At 47.4% G+C, this 14,375-nt stretch overlaps 1 protein-coding gene across 19 annotated transcripts in view; it reads right to left on the bottom strand.

The window, feature by feature from the left end:
* Positions 1–1,571: 1,571 nt before the first annotated feature.
* The window catches only part of PPP6R3 (protein phosphatase 6 regulatory subunit 3), a 123,251-nt gene continuing 110,447 nt past the window's right edge, over positions 1,572–14,375 (bottom strand). For 7 of the 19 annotated variants that reach the window (XM_070457761.1, XM_070457760.1, XM_070457765.1 and 4 more), the window contains 4 exons: positions 13,222–13,372; positions 7,512–7,529; positions 7,133–7,252; positions 5,250–6,532 (listed from right to left, as the gene is read on the bottom strand). In XM_070457761.1, the coding sequence (XP_070313862.1) occupies positions 6,322–6,532; positions 7,133–7,252; positions 7,512–7,529; positions 13,222–13,372 (500 nt within the window). In that variant the 3' untranslated portion in view covers positions 5,250–6,321. Of the gene's footprint in view, positions 3,784–5,249; positions 6,533–7,132; positions 7,253–7,511; positions 7,530–13,221; positions 13,373–14,375 lie in introns of those variants that run through there. The other 12 variants (XM_070457771.1, XM_070457773.1, XM_070457776.1 and 9 more) reach the window with 4 other exon arrangements.

Raw genomic sequence — 14,375 nt, 5'->3', positions numbered from 1 at the left:
CGACTGGCCACTAAACACTCACTGTTTGATAGTCTCCACTCATCGCTCTACTCCGGCACCAAACTGACAAACTATAAGAAAAAATAACCACCACAAGGATTTGACTGGGAGTGTACTATAGTAACAAAGTTACTGATACTGGCAGCTGATATCAGCTGAGCATTTAAACACTGAGCATTGTTCTTTAAATACTGAAAAGTTAATCTTCACGACTCTTGTCACTTGCTAGCTGGGTACCCTTCGTCAAAACTAACTTCTGTGACCTTCTCATCCATGTGTGACATGAGGACAGCCTTCCATCTCGTAAAACTGCTGTGAAGGAAAGTTAATGCACATAAAGCTTTTAGAATCGTGCGTCAAGATCTCAGTTTCGGTTAATAAGCAGAGAACTGTACAGGAGAAATAAGAGAGAACCACCCAACACCTTATGTCAGCTGGTATGAAACACCATCAGCTGAGTGGTCCTCGTCTTTAAGCACATATAACCCATCTTGGAATAAATTCAAAGGCAGCACTTTGTTCTGCTCACTAGGTAAGTGATGAAAGACTGGTATAGCCGGTAAGGGCAACGCCCAGACGCTGACCACTGAAATGAAGGGCTGAGCAGAAAAGGCGTCAGTAAGGACAGGAACAGTAAGCAGACGAAGAAGCTGAATCAAGGAAAGGATGAACACTGGCTGTGGAGTGGGGCAAGCAACTCAGTTCCTGCCTGTCACCGGGGCTCAGGTGCAGCAGACAGTGGACAGGGGCGTGACTGTCCCCGATAAAGCTGAACACAGGTGCTGGGCCAGCGGTGTGATGTGAGGTGGCTGACCCTGAAGCAGAAAGGTTACTAAATCCATCTGACTGGAGTGAAGGCACCCGAGTTCTCCGGAGGTGCAGGCTGTAAACAGCTCAAATCCAGGCTCAAATTCAAGATTTACAAAGGCCAGCAGGTCATGTTAGTAGGAGAAGCGAGTAAGGAGTTCATACTAACATTTTCTGTTTTACACCCATGAACTCATTGCTGTGGTTTTCCCACGTGACAAAAAAGCAGCTGAGACAGAAAAGTTCTCCATCCTGTGTGGGTGGAGTGGCCTGTGAGTGACGCCGGGCAGGTCCCTGGGCGTCCAGGTACGCAGAGGTGTACGTCCAGGCTAACACGGGGGCCTGGTGACCAGCTGGCTCTGGGGGATGGGTAACAACCAGGGGCACACTTTCTCATGCAAATAGATGGGGGAAAAGGGAAACCGAGCAACTGTGATGTGGCGGCGGCGTTGGGGAACAACTGAGATATTTCACCTCCAGGTTACTGGCAGGTCTCGATGCCAGAGCCCCAGGCTGGGGAGGCGCTAAACACAGAGCACACATAGACAGCAGGGAAGACACAAGCTCGCACAGCGCTCCTGCCGTCGGCACTGACTGCCCTCGCCGTGGGGGCAGGACGCGTGTAGCTCGTCACCCGGCATGGTTCCTTCTCGCCAGCCCAGGATCTTGCGAAGGGAGCCTAACCCCTCAGAATCCAGTGGTGGTCCTCTCACGGCCCCAAACCCTGTCTGGTTACTAGAGCCCAAGCAAGGTACAGAGAAGACTTCTGGAAACAAAGAACCAGGCTTTATTTTGTTGTCTTTTTTTTTAAATACAGGTCTGGTATAATAGACATCTGTAGTCTTGCATTCAGCAGGGCCAACCCACAAAAATTAAAGTAGAAACTCAATGAGCGTGTACTCGCTCCAATCCTTGGGGCTGGCAGACTCCCACCCCCCAACAGACTCTGCACTGCCCACCCATGTCCCCTCCCTGCCAGGTGAGACGAGCAGAACACAACCCAACCCAAGGAGAAGCCCCAAGGGCCCTTCCATCAGCAGCGGGTGGGATGAACAAGATGCCAGGTTTACCTTGGGAGGGTGCAGAGGCCGAGGAGATCCAGCGAGTGCGGGACTGTGCGTGCATCCCTGGAGCCAGGCGGTGCCCGCAGAGCTCTCCACCAGGCCAGACCAGGGCATGCCGGCCGCCAGCAGTCCCCGAGGTCCGGCCGCGCCTGTCAGCACCCTTGAGACCAGCGAGGGGAGGCCCGTCCTCTGGCGGCGTTGAGGGTCCAGGGGAGCGTGCTCGAGGACAGCGTCTTCTGAGAGGAGCTCCCGACAAAAAGGGTCCCTGAGTTGGTGCAGAGGCCAGCGCGGCAGCCCCACCGACTGTCCCAGGGCACGCGGCTGGCCCCACTGTCCTTGGGGGCTAGTCTGCCTCCAGAAACCTCACCAAGGGCCTCCACATCATTTACAGTGGAAAAGTAAACCAGAAATAAGGCATCAGACATTTGATTTTTTTTATTTCCATATGCAATGTAATGTTTAGGCACGCTGCTTGGGATGCTATTTCTAAAAAAATCGTTGGCCATTTTTCAGAATATCCTTTTGGTTTTAAATACTGGTCAGGAAAAACAAATGATGTAAAAATACGTGAATAATTTTCTATTACAGAAATGAAAAACTGATTTGCATCTAAAAGTGCAAGAGGTGAAGTAATTTAACCCTTTCACCAGACGATATGGCAATATACAATATATTGCTTCAGCTGTTTGAGAAGGCTGTGATGTATTTTTATATTGACATAGAAAATTATAAATTACATTGAATTAGTATCCATAATCACTATATATGTACACAAACCAGTTCTAAAAAAAAATACACTGGTTTAGAATTTACGAATGAAACCCTCACAAGGTACAGTAAAACAATGAACATGCTGAGGTGCTGGACTCCGATTTCTAGTTTAAAAAGACTAGCCTGTAAAATGAACGCACTCTAATTCCATTAGCAGCACGAGCATTTTTCCACTGATTTGCCTAATGTGATTCAGGTATGTTAAATATGCAGATTGCTCTGAAATGTTCATTGGTGATGCTTGTTATTAACAAGGTAAATTTTGGTGAATGGGTTAAAAGGCAGATGAACAACCAAAACAAAACATAAAACAAAAAAAAACCCAAACCACAAGCCATGTACACTCCAAATATTCTAGTGTTTCACCTGTAAGGATAAACAGTTCAAGCAAACAAGACTTTAACAGAACATATGGCTTTACAATAACACAATTTATCAACTAAGTTGTAGCAATAAATACTTAATCTCTACCAATAGACTTACATTTTTTGATCCGTTTTTAAACAATACAGAAAACAGTTACCAATTAAAAACTGGTTATAAAAAGAACACCAAATATTTCTTATTCAAAATCACTTTTGTAAGTTAGAACAACCAAAATAACACTTAGAGGGCATTTCAATCCTACAATTCCTTGTCAACCTGGAAGAAAAATGAATTCAGAATTTTGTACAAGGTGAAAAATGTATGAAAACTGCCTAATACTTTGGTCACACTAATAATTGTCAAATAGTTATGTTTCAAATACAATAGATCTGTGTATTCACTTTTATAAAACTATTCTTACAGCCATTTTAACTATAGTATTACTACTATTATTACATGGGTGGCAAGATCTTATTTCACAGGCTACCCATTATTTAGAACAATACAATATAAACATACGCAAAAATTCTTGGTATTTGTCAATGTGCAACATTTGTACACTTCTGGGTTTCTCTGTACAGCGTCTTAGACTAGAATAGAAAGCTTGCTGGTCCTGATCCCTTGCAGTGAGTGCGGCGGCGGCGGCTCGGCGGGCCCCCACGCCGCCCGGAGCCCCGCCAGCGCGGCGCCCGCAGCCCTCGGTCAGCAGCACGGGGCTCCTCATCATACGGGGCCGTTGACCGCCGCGTCGCCCGGCACGCTCGGCGGCTCGGTCCTGCAGGGGGGCGAGAGACTGCCTCAGGACTCCCAGAGAGACCCAACGGCGTGCCGCCCCGGCAGGGGGTGGACGACATTCATCAGATGGCTGTTCATGGGCCCAGCACAAAGCCTGCACTCAGGAGTCACCCCATGACATGCTTCTTAAGTGAACGTTCCTAAAGCTCCAGAAACTTTAACTGCACAGCTCTAAGCTTCAGCTGGGGTTGACAAGGGCCACAGAGCAGCAGGTGCTGGGAGACCACCCCCAGCTCGCGACCGGAAGCACAGGGATGGAAGGGCCGGGGTCCGAAGCCCCTGTTCCCTGAGCCTTCAGGAGCCATCTGATCACCCCTCCTTCAGCACAGCTTTTCATGTCCCATACACTGCCACTCACATGAAATTTCACTTGGAAAAGTAGGATTCTGCGACTCAGAGAAGAGGTGGGGCGGGAGAGGAAACAGACTGTAAAAGGACCAACTTTGAGAACACAGGAGTGCCCTGTAACACGTGCTCCGATGAAGCTAAGGTCAGGGTAACACTGCTGTGTGTGTGTGTGTGTGTGTGTGTGTGTGTGTGATGACAGGGTACCCAGGACCTTCCTGCCAAAACCACAACTGGAGCATGTAAGACATTCTTCATGGTAACACTGCTGTGTGTGTGTGTGTGTGTGTGTGTGTGTGTGTGTGTGATGACAGGGTACCCAGGACCTTCCTGCCAAAACCACAACTGGAGCATGTAAGACATTCTTCATGGTAACACTGCTGTGTGTGTGTGTGTGTGTGTGTGTGTGTGTGTGTGTGTGATGACAGGGTACCCAGGACCTTCCTGCCAAAACCACAACTGGAGCATGTAAGACATTCTTCATGGTAACACTGCTGTGTGTGTGTGTGTGTGTGTGTGTGTGTGTGTGTGTGTGTGTGTGTGTGTGTGTGATGACAGGGTACCCAGGACCTTCCTGCCAAAACCACAACTGGAGCATGTAAGACATTCTTCATGGTAACACTGCTGTGTGTGTGTATGTGTGTGTGTGTGTGTGTGTGTGTGTGTGTGATGACAGGGTACCCAGGACCTTCCTGCCAAAACCACAACTGGAGCATGTAAGACATTCTTCATGGTGCTTCCAAAATCTTACAAAGTAGACCCAGGAAAGGAGACAGCGCTGACAGCGGGCAGCACAAGGACTCCTGGCCCAGTGTCCGCTGCTTCAGCCCCTGCCAATCCCAACAGAGCTCCGTGAGGTCAGCTCCACACTCACGGCAGACTCGACCCACGCTTGAGGCTGTCTTCCTTATGCCACAGACACAGGGCCTGCCTTCACCACCCACGAGCTGTGTGATCTTCAGTAAACTTCTCAACCTCTCTCAGTTTATTTTTTCCCCCTGTAAAAGGGGGACAGTAAGTCCCCACAGATATTAGTAGGTCTACAATGTATGCAAAATGCCTATTTTGCACACTAATGGCAGATAACACACACACTCGATCAACACTGAAAGATAACATTTTGTGGCAACAGACATCAAGTCAACAGTGTACCTACAGCCTCGTATCTGGTAGATGGACCCCCAAGGGTAAGATTGCACATGAAGTCCCAAACAGCTGTCTCCATCTTCAGCACCGCTTCACATACGCTGCTCTCGGCATGCGGCAGGACGCATCAGCAGGCCTGCCTCTGTCCCTGTGGGCAGGCATCCGCCTCCCAGAGCGTCCCTTCCAGTCCTTCACCCAGCGGCATGCAGTCTTCACGCCCCCATGTTATCTGTGGGCCTATCACCAGGACCAAACCAGGGGCGGCCGCGCTCCAATGTGTGATGCCCCCTCCCTCTCCTCCTGCTGGCTCTCCCCACCTGCTCCTCCACCACCGGAGGCCTGCAGGTTGGGAGATGTTTCCAGGCTCGGAGAAGAACACGCGGGTTTCCCCTGGGGCAGACACCCCTGCACTCCAGAGAGCCCAGTAACTGCTCCCACAGGCCTGCACCACTCACATCAGAGAAACCAGACTCGGGGGCCACGACTCCAGAGTAGGCAGGTTAGCTAGCTTGTAGGCTGTGCACAACATAAAGGAAATTTACAGGCAGACAGTGCGGAGATGATGATAACCGATTAGAAGTCAGATCTACGGAGGACCTCTGGAAAAACAAAGGAAAAACCCCAGGCAAAAAATGACTTACCTAGACCCTGAGCAGCACAGCTCTGGCTGGACCCCCAGAGCTAGAGGGTCCCTTTTTGGGGACTCTTTCTCCCAAATCCTCCACTAGAGCCAACAGGCACAAGTAGTTCTTATAACTGATTCAGTTTATACAAAGTCACTAATTACAAAAGCAAAGCCCTCACTCTAGCCGCAATTTCCAGGAGAAAGAAAAGCCGGGTCTGCTACGCGGTTTACAGACTTGTGAACTGAGAGCGCCCCCTGTTTGTGACCACTGGTTATACTGCCCCTAAAATGCCTGGATTTTAGGGGGTCAGGTGAGCAGAAAGCACTTCCCAGAAAAGGCTTCCTAAAGTTACTCTATTCCCTATGGAAGGAATATACAATCAAAAAAGGATACATTTTTGATTATATATAGGATATATTCAATATATATTGGATATATTCAATCAAAGAGGTTCCCTCTGGGCAGGGCTGAGCAGAGGTCTGCGTGGTCCAAGGCAAGCTCTGCAGCAGCAGGAGGCTGTCCTGGCTTGTGGGGCCTACGGTGGGCCGGGGGGGGGGGGGGGGGGGGGGTGCTGGGGCTTGGCCTGTCCCTCCAGACCACCGGCTCAGGCAACTAGAGAGAAAGTGTTACATTGCAAATCCCTTGACTCTGCAGGTAGGAGCTTCACACTTCACCTGGACAAGATACGTATTTTGCAAAAATAAAAGCAGAGAGGGACTCAGCAGAGCTGAGAACCCTGAGCTGACACCCAGGGAGCTGCACTCTGGGAAGCCACCTGGGTGTCACGTGGCCACGTCTGCACAAGGGGGCACAGGGGCCGCTTGTCTTGGTAACTGGGGGACTGCAGGCAAGAGGGGGCCCAATCCTGGAGGGCTCAGGATCAGCCCCAACTTGGTGCCCCTTCAAGAAAAACAGGAGGGGGTATGCCAGCACTAGAGACCCTGCCATCCCCAACAACTTCTCAGAGAACCAGGGACACCACCTCCGAGAAGCCGTTTTCAGCTTCTGGGCTAGGAGGTGAACTGCGACGTTTAAGTTCTCAGCTCGGTCACCTGGCTGCCACAGAGCTGAGGGACACTGCCATGCTAAGCAGTCACTGATCCCCTGAGGACAACTGTAATGACCCCTCACCCCCAGGCCCGCGCCCGTCCTGGCTCCCAGGAGACAGAGCGGGGCAAGGCTGAGGCCAGCTGGCAGGAAGCAGGCACTCACCTCTGCTCTGGGCTGCTGCTGGGGGGCCGGGTGGCCACAGACTTGCCCTCCGCCGTCTCAGGGCTCTCCTCCACGTCTTTACAAGCAGCATCTTGAGAGGTAGACAGTTTCCCTTCCTCACTGCATAAAGAGGATGACAGGCAGCGTGAGAGGCCGAGGCGGCACCAGCGGGCAGAGGATGAGGACGCATGCGATGGCCTGAAGTCATGGTGTCCATGGAGCCAAGCTCGGGGCTGAGCATGCTTGGGGAGGGGGTGCAGGGGCACAGACACGCCGGGGAGGCCACGGAAGGGGAGGACCACACACGTGGGAGCCGAGAGAGGGACGATGTGATGCGGTTGGTGTCTGGTAAAGAACGGCCCCGTGGCACTGTACATACCGGTAGGATCTCAACACTCTGAGGCCAAGGGTGCAAAACAGAAAAAGAAATGGACAAGACTTTCAGAATACTCCTAAAATGAGGTATTTGGGGGAATACTATGTCCACGACTGCACATAAGCAAAACTGCAGGCTCGGAGAAGGTGTCAAATGAACCTGTTTGAAGGAATGAGTCTTCAGTTAAAGGTTTTGCACCCAGGGCCAAGCCCCCCATCGGCTTGCTGGCTGAGGTCCTGGAAGCAGGAGGCCATGCAGCAGAGCCAGGACCAGCTTCTCGAGCTGTCTCTGACAAGGCCTGAGAAAGACAAACCATGGCAGGAGAGAGCGGGAACAGTGGCCAGGACCGGGGCAAACCAAGCCTTAAGGGGTCAGAGGGCTTGGGGAAATGAAACACCAAAGGATGGTTTCCCCCCAGATGCTCCTGGCTCTCCATTCTCTGTGGACTGGAAACTTAAGACTCCGGGCTGTTCTGTCCGATTTTTTTTTGTGACACAATTCAAGACAGCGCTGGACAGACCCTGAGCGCAGCTGCAGGTCCCACTATCCTTAATGCTGGGTCCCAGCTTCCATCTGCTCGTGAGAAACCTCATTTTAGGATGACTTCTGAGTGGTTTTCAGATGGCTCAGGGCAATACATTTATGGGAAGGGACCCGAAGCCTAGCCCATTCCTCCTCCTAATTCATCCCCACTCTCCACTCCCTGCCCAACGCAGTGCTGATGTATTCCATGCCTGTTACCTTCATTGTTGTAAAACGTACACTCATTTTACCCATGTGGATTCTGAGACCAATGACTGGCCATGAATTGCACCCTCCCTGCACTCAGGACTGTCCTAGCACAGCTGGGAGCTCCATCCGCCCTGCTGACTGTAGCACAGCACCCCGAGGCGCCCACTTCCCATTCCACAGTGCCCCTCGCAGAGACCAGAGCCTCCATGCACAAAGCTGCAACGGCCGCCACTGCCTGCCTCTGCCCCAGGGGACTCCCTCGGGCACCTCTCAGGGCTTCACACCCAAGACTGGAAAACGCTGGCCATCTTTCCAACTACAAGGAAGCCCCCACTGCCCCCGAGAATGACTGCCCCGGTCAGCATCCACCATAAGCAAGGCCTTGGGGCTCCTGCAGCCCCACACCCACCAACACTCACGTTCCCCATCGTTCCCACTCCTGCTGGTCTAATATGTGTCTGAGTTCTCAGAATCTCTTCTGAGTTTTTCTTCTTTTTGCCACTTTGGGTTCCCTTGTCTATAAACTGCCTGTTGATATTTTTTGCCCATTTTCTGATCTGGGTTTTCATTCTTTTCCTTACTGGTTTGAATATTAAAAGCTAATTTCTGACTGATTTAGAACTGTAAACTTTTCCCCCTTAATTTACCATCTGCCTCTTAATTTTGTTTACAGTAATTTATCAACCAGAAATTCTTCACTTTGATATAACCCAATCCTATTCTTTGCATGAGGTTTATGCTTTTAAAGGCAGTTTGTTTTGTTTCAGAAAGAAGCCACTTTCTGCTCTCAGGTCAGAACACTGCGTTTTCTTCTAACCACTGTGAGACTTTGGCCACACCACTTAATTCCAGCACCGCATTTTCCCATCTGGAAAGTGGGATGATAACCATGGCGCTTTCAGTTTTAATCATATACAACTAAATTTTTTTCCCAAATGAGCCATCAAAAATGTCAAATGACTTCTTCATTCTATTAATATGCACTGAATTACACAGATTTTCTGATGTTGAATCACCTTTACAGTTCAGGGATGAACTAGTCACTATGAATATTTTTAGTATACTGTTAGGTTCAGTTAGCAAATATTTTACATAGGATTTTTGCATTTAGTTTGCCTATAAGTGACATAAGCTGATCATTTTCTGTAATTATCTTCATCTGGTTCTGGAATTAGGCTTTCATTGCTTCATAAAAAGATTCAGGCAGTTTTGGCACTTTTTTATTTTCTGTAACAACTTAGGAATTAACAGATCAACATGTAACATGCATGAAACAGCACTGAATCATCACCATCACTGACAAAAGCCTGACCCATTAGTCAGTCTGCTACTTTTTCCCTTTGCAAATAATGCCTTGTTTGTACCCTCTGTCAAATTTAAAAAGTTATTTATTGTCTCTTCCTTTGATTTCTATATCTTGTGTATTTCTTTGCTAGTTATGTTTCATTTTACTGTGTCTTTTAGAAGACTAGAAATCTTGTCTTTCATACCTATATGAGAACAGAGGTTTAACTTGTCCTCTCACATGGGTATTTACAATGCATCAGTCCTTTCTCTCTTCACTAACTTAAGTCACCTGACCACGTCAGTGTATGGGTCTGCCTGTACAGCTCTGCGCATCATCTTAGTAACAGGGAGCCCTGACAGCTACCACAGTAAGGCCCCTCACCCTCCTCTTTACAGTGATCCTGCTCTTCACAGCTCTCCTCAGCCTTCTCTGAAAATTACAATCAGCGTCTCCCTTTCATAAAAAACTCCATTGGGATTTTGAGGAGAAATCCATTGAGAAGCAATGCCAAAGTTAGCAAACGTGCTGTGTGAAGTCACTTCAGTCATGTCTGACTCTTGGCGACCCTATGGACTGTGGCCCACTAGGATCCTCTTGTCCTTGAGAATCTCCAGGCAAGAACTGGAGTAGGTTGCCATGCCCTCCTCCGGGGGCCTTCTTGACCCAGGGATCGAACCCATACCTCTTATGTCTCCTGCATTGGCAGGCAGGTTCTTTACCACTAGTGCCACCTGGGAAGCCCTTTTGGCAAACATAGTAATTAGCAAACTATAAAAGGTCTTAATAACCTGGATAATCACGATGGTATAGTCACTCACCTCAAGCCAGACATCCTGGAGTATGAAGCCAACTAGGCCTTAGGAAACATTTTGACGAACAAAGCTGGTGGAGGTGATGGAATTCCAACTAAGCTGTTTCAAATTCTAAAAGATGATGCTGTGAAAGTGTTGCACTCAATACGCCAGCAAATTTGGAAAACTCAGCAGTGGCCACAGGACTGGAAAAGGTCAGTTTTCATTTTCATTCCACCCCAAAGAAGGCAATGCCAAAGAATGTTTAAACTACAATACAACTGCACTCGTTTCACATGCTTGCAAGGTAATCAGTACATGAACTGAGAACTTCCAGATGTATAAGATGGACTTAGAAAAGGCAGAGGAGCCAGAGATCAAATTGTCAACATTCACTGGATCACAGAGAAAGCAAGGGAATTCCAGAAAAACATCTACTTCTGCTTCATTGACTATGCTAAAGCCTTTGACTGTATGGATCACAACAAACTGTGGAAAATTCTTAAGGACATGGGAATACCAGATGACCTTACCTGTCTCCTAAAAAACCTGTATGTGGGTCAAGAAGCAACACTTAGAACCAGACATGGAACAACAGATTGGTTCCAAACTGGGAAAGGAGTATGTCAAGTCTATACACTGTTACCACCCTGTTTACTTAACTTCTATTCAGAGTACATCAAGTGAAATGCCAGGCTGGATAAATCACAAGCTGGAAGCAAGACTGCTGGGAGAAATAGAAACAACCTCAGATATGCAGATACCACCCTAATGGCAGAAAACAGAGAGGAACTTAAAGAGCCTCTCGATGAGGGTGAAACAGGAGTGAAAAAGCTGGCTTAAAACTCAACATTCAAAAAACTAAGATCATGGTATCCAGTCCCATCACTTCATGGTAAATAGAAGGGCAAAGAGTGGAAACAGTGACAAATTTTATTTTCCTGGGCTCCAAAATCACTGCAGATGGTGGCTGTAGCCATGAAATTAAAAGACGCTTGCTCCTTGGAAGGAAAGCTATGATAAACCTAGACAGTGTATTAAAAAGCAGAGACATCACTTTACCGGCAATGGTCCATATAGTCAAGGAAATGGTTTTATCAGTAGTCGTGTACAGATAAGCGAGTTGGACCATAATGAAGGCTGAGCACCAAAGAATAGATGCTTTTGAATTGTAGTGCTGGAGAAGACTCTTGAGAGGCCCTTAAACTTCAGGGAGATCAAACTGGTCAATCCTAAAGGAAAATCAACCCTTCACCGAAGGACTGATGCTGAAGCTCTAATACTTTGGCCAGGAAAAGCCACTGATGCTGGGAAAGACTGAGGGCAGGAAGAGAAAGGGGCAACAGAGGATGAGATGATTGGATAGCATCACCAACTTAATAGACAGGAGTTTGAGCAAACTCTGGGAAATTTTAGTGAAGAACAGAGAAGCCTGGTGCACTGTAGTCCCTGGGGTCCCTGACATGATTTAGCGACTAAACAACAAAGAAACATGGTATTGATATCGCTCCCTACGTATTTAGGTCTTTTGGTCTCAGTTACAGACAAGGTTTAACTTTTCATTTAAAGGGGGAAGGGGATCTTGTGCTAGCTTCTAAGATGCAATCAATTTGTGGGTGTATTTAGTAAACTTGCTAAACTTTACTAGCAATTCTAATGTTTACCTACAGATTCCACTGGAATTTTTCATATACAAAGTCATAACCTACAAATAACCTACAGTTCATGGGGTCACAAAGAGTCAGACACAACTGAGTTAACTGAACTAAACCTACAAATAAACAATAACCATTCTACTTCTTTTGAATTTGTATGCCTTTTACTTACTTTTATTTTATGCTGCATATGCTAAGACTAGCAGCACAGTGCTGATGAGAAGCAGTAACTGCAGGGCTCACTGTCTTGTCTTTGAAAATGAGTATTTCTTCAAAATAATGTTTCACTGTTAAGAATAGAGTCTGCTGTAGATTTTCAGTGGATACTTTTATCAGTAGCTATTTCTTATTCCTAGCTTGCTAAATAGTCACAAATAGCTTTAATTTTTATCAAATGTTTTTTTTACCTACTCAAAGTCCAAAAGGTTTCCAACCTTTTATCAGTGAATTACCATCAGTAATCTTTAAAATGCTATAATATTCTTACATTCATGAGATCTATCCTTGGTCATGAGTTAAACACACACCACTGGATTTGGTCTGCTAGCTTGTAGCTTTGAAGTATTCTATACACAGACCCACACATGGAATCAGCCTACAATACTTTCTTCTTTCATGCTTTGTTTTGTGTTGGCTTCACAAGTTGGGAAGCATTATTCTTGTGATATGAAAGGGTCTGTGTAAGATGGAGACCAGAGCTCTAAGCGCTGATTTAGCTGCAGTCTGTGGGTTTTGGTCGAACTTTTTTCACTACTTTTTCAGTTTTGCTTTTAATTTGCATTATGATTCCTTTTTTGACCCGTAAGTTTACAAGTGAGAGTAATTTCCAAATATGTTTTTGTAAGCTATCATTCTGTCACTGAATTCTGCTAGTTGCATTGTGTCTGGAGGAAATGATCTGTATAAAATCAAACTTGTGGTTTAGATGGCCCTAGCTTTGTTGCCTGTATCCAATGCAATTCCTGTTTCTAGAGGTATATCAGTTTTTTAAACTCATGTATTTTGAATCCATCAGTCTTCTCAACCTTTAGTCTTCAAAATACTATTAAAAGGGGAAGGGCACAGACACTGAGAGACCCAAACTCCATCTCTGTTAAGATTTAATAAATTTAATGGAAATATTAGAACGACGTCAAGCTAATGTCTGAACCCACACTGGAACCAAATTAAGGATGTTAGTATTTGTGGCTTCTCCTCCACCACCCTCCCGGCAACCTGAAGCTGCCAGTATGACCGAGCCTGGTTACCTTTTGAAGACCGCAGTTTCTGTCTTGGCATCTACCGTGAGGCTGAGAGTTTCCTTCATGCCGCCATTCATCACTGTCTCAGTTACCTTGTCTGTACTTTCCGCATCCTCCTCGCCATCGGAGCTGGCTTCCATGGCCACACTGCCCGGCGCTGAAAAGAACACATGGCCGGTGGTCATGTGCACCCACACTGACTGGGACCTCTGCCCCTCTGTGCAGACCCATCCACCCAGCGTCACCTCAGCTGCTTGGAGACAGAGAGACATGAGATGATGTGCCCGCTGGTGCCTCTTAATGATGCCCATGAGAGAGGCGCTGCATGGGGTCCCTGCAGCCCAGGACCAGCTAGACCCCCAGTCTCTCCCACTACCTGCATACCCAACTTCCCTCAAGACAACTGCCCTGCCCCTCCCTTCTCCAGCTCCCAGCACAGGGCAGAGTAGGCGGCCGTACGTTCTGCAGCTACAACCCAGCATTCAGCCAGCAATGCTCTCATTCACCCTGCTCCTCTGGCTTGTCCACACTCGCATCCTATTTTTTTCTGTTAAATAACCTTTTTGTGGTTCTCTGTGGATCATTTTTTTGTCCTACGAGAGGGAGTCATGTGGTAACCTGGTGATGAGCATCTGAATTCATATCTGGCCTCAGAGCCCAGGTCAAAGCACCCCATCTGGGCCTGAGTTTTCTTATGAACAAAACAGGAGGCGTTTGAACCCCCTTATAGAACTACTCAGGGATAAATTAGGTCATCTATATAGAATGTTTTAGAAGAACGACTTAGTAAGTGGCAAAACACTTATTTCTGGATTTATTTCCCTTGCCCCTTGGTTCTTGTACCCTACATATGTACCATCATTTTCTGAGAACTAACTTTTTGTCTTCTCCATGAACTACCAATCCCTCCTTCTCGCCCCTTCACCAACCTCCCACAGCCCTAATCATCAGGTTGGAAACAGTTCAGTGCCCATGCAAGTTACACCTGCCCATTCTGAGTAAGACAGCCACTGGACATTCTCAACCATTTGACCTGTTCATAAAGATGCAAAGAAATAAACAACTACACAGCCTGAAATGCAGCCAGACAGCACACTCCAAGGAATAAAAGCACCAGGTGCAGCCAGGCCTGAAGCACCCATGACAAGACAAGTGCTGGT

Source organism: Odocoileus virginianus, chromosome 28 (assembly GCF_023699985.2).
Source record: "Odocoileus virginianus isolate 20LAN1187 ecotype Illinois chromosome 28, Ovbor_1.2, whole genome shotgun sequence".
In the NCBI taxonomy this organism is placed as follows: Eukaryota; Metazoa; Chordata; class Mammalia; order Artiodactyla; family Cervidae; genus Odocoileus; species Odocoileus virginianus.
Note: the sequence above shows the minus strand (reverse complement) of the source record. Positions and strands in the feature narration are given on the sequence as shown.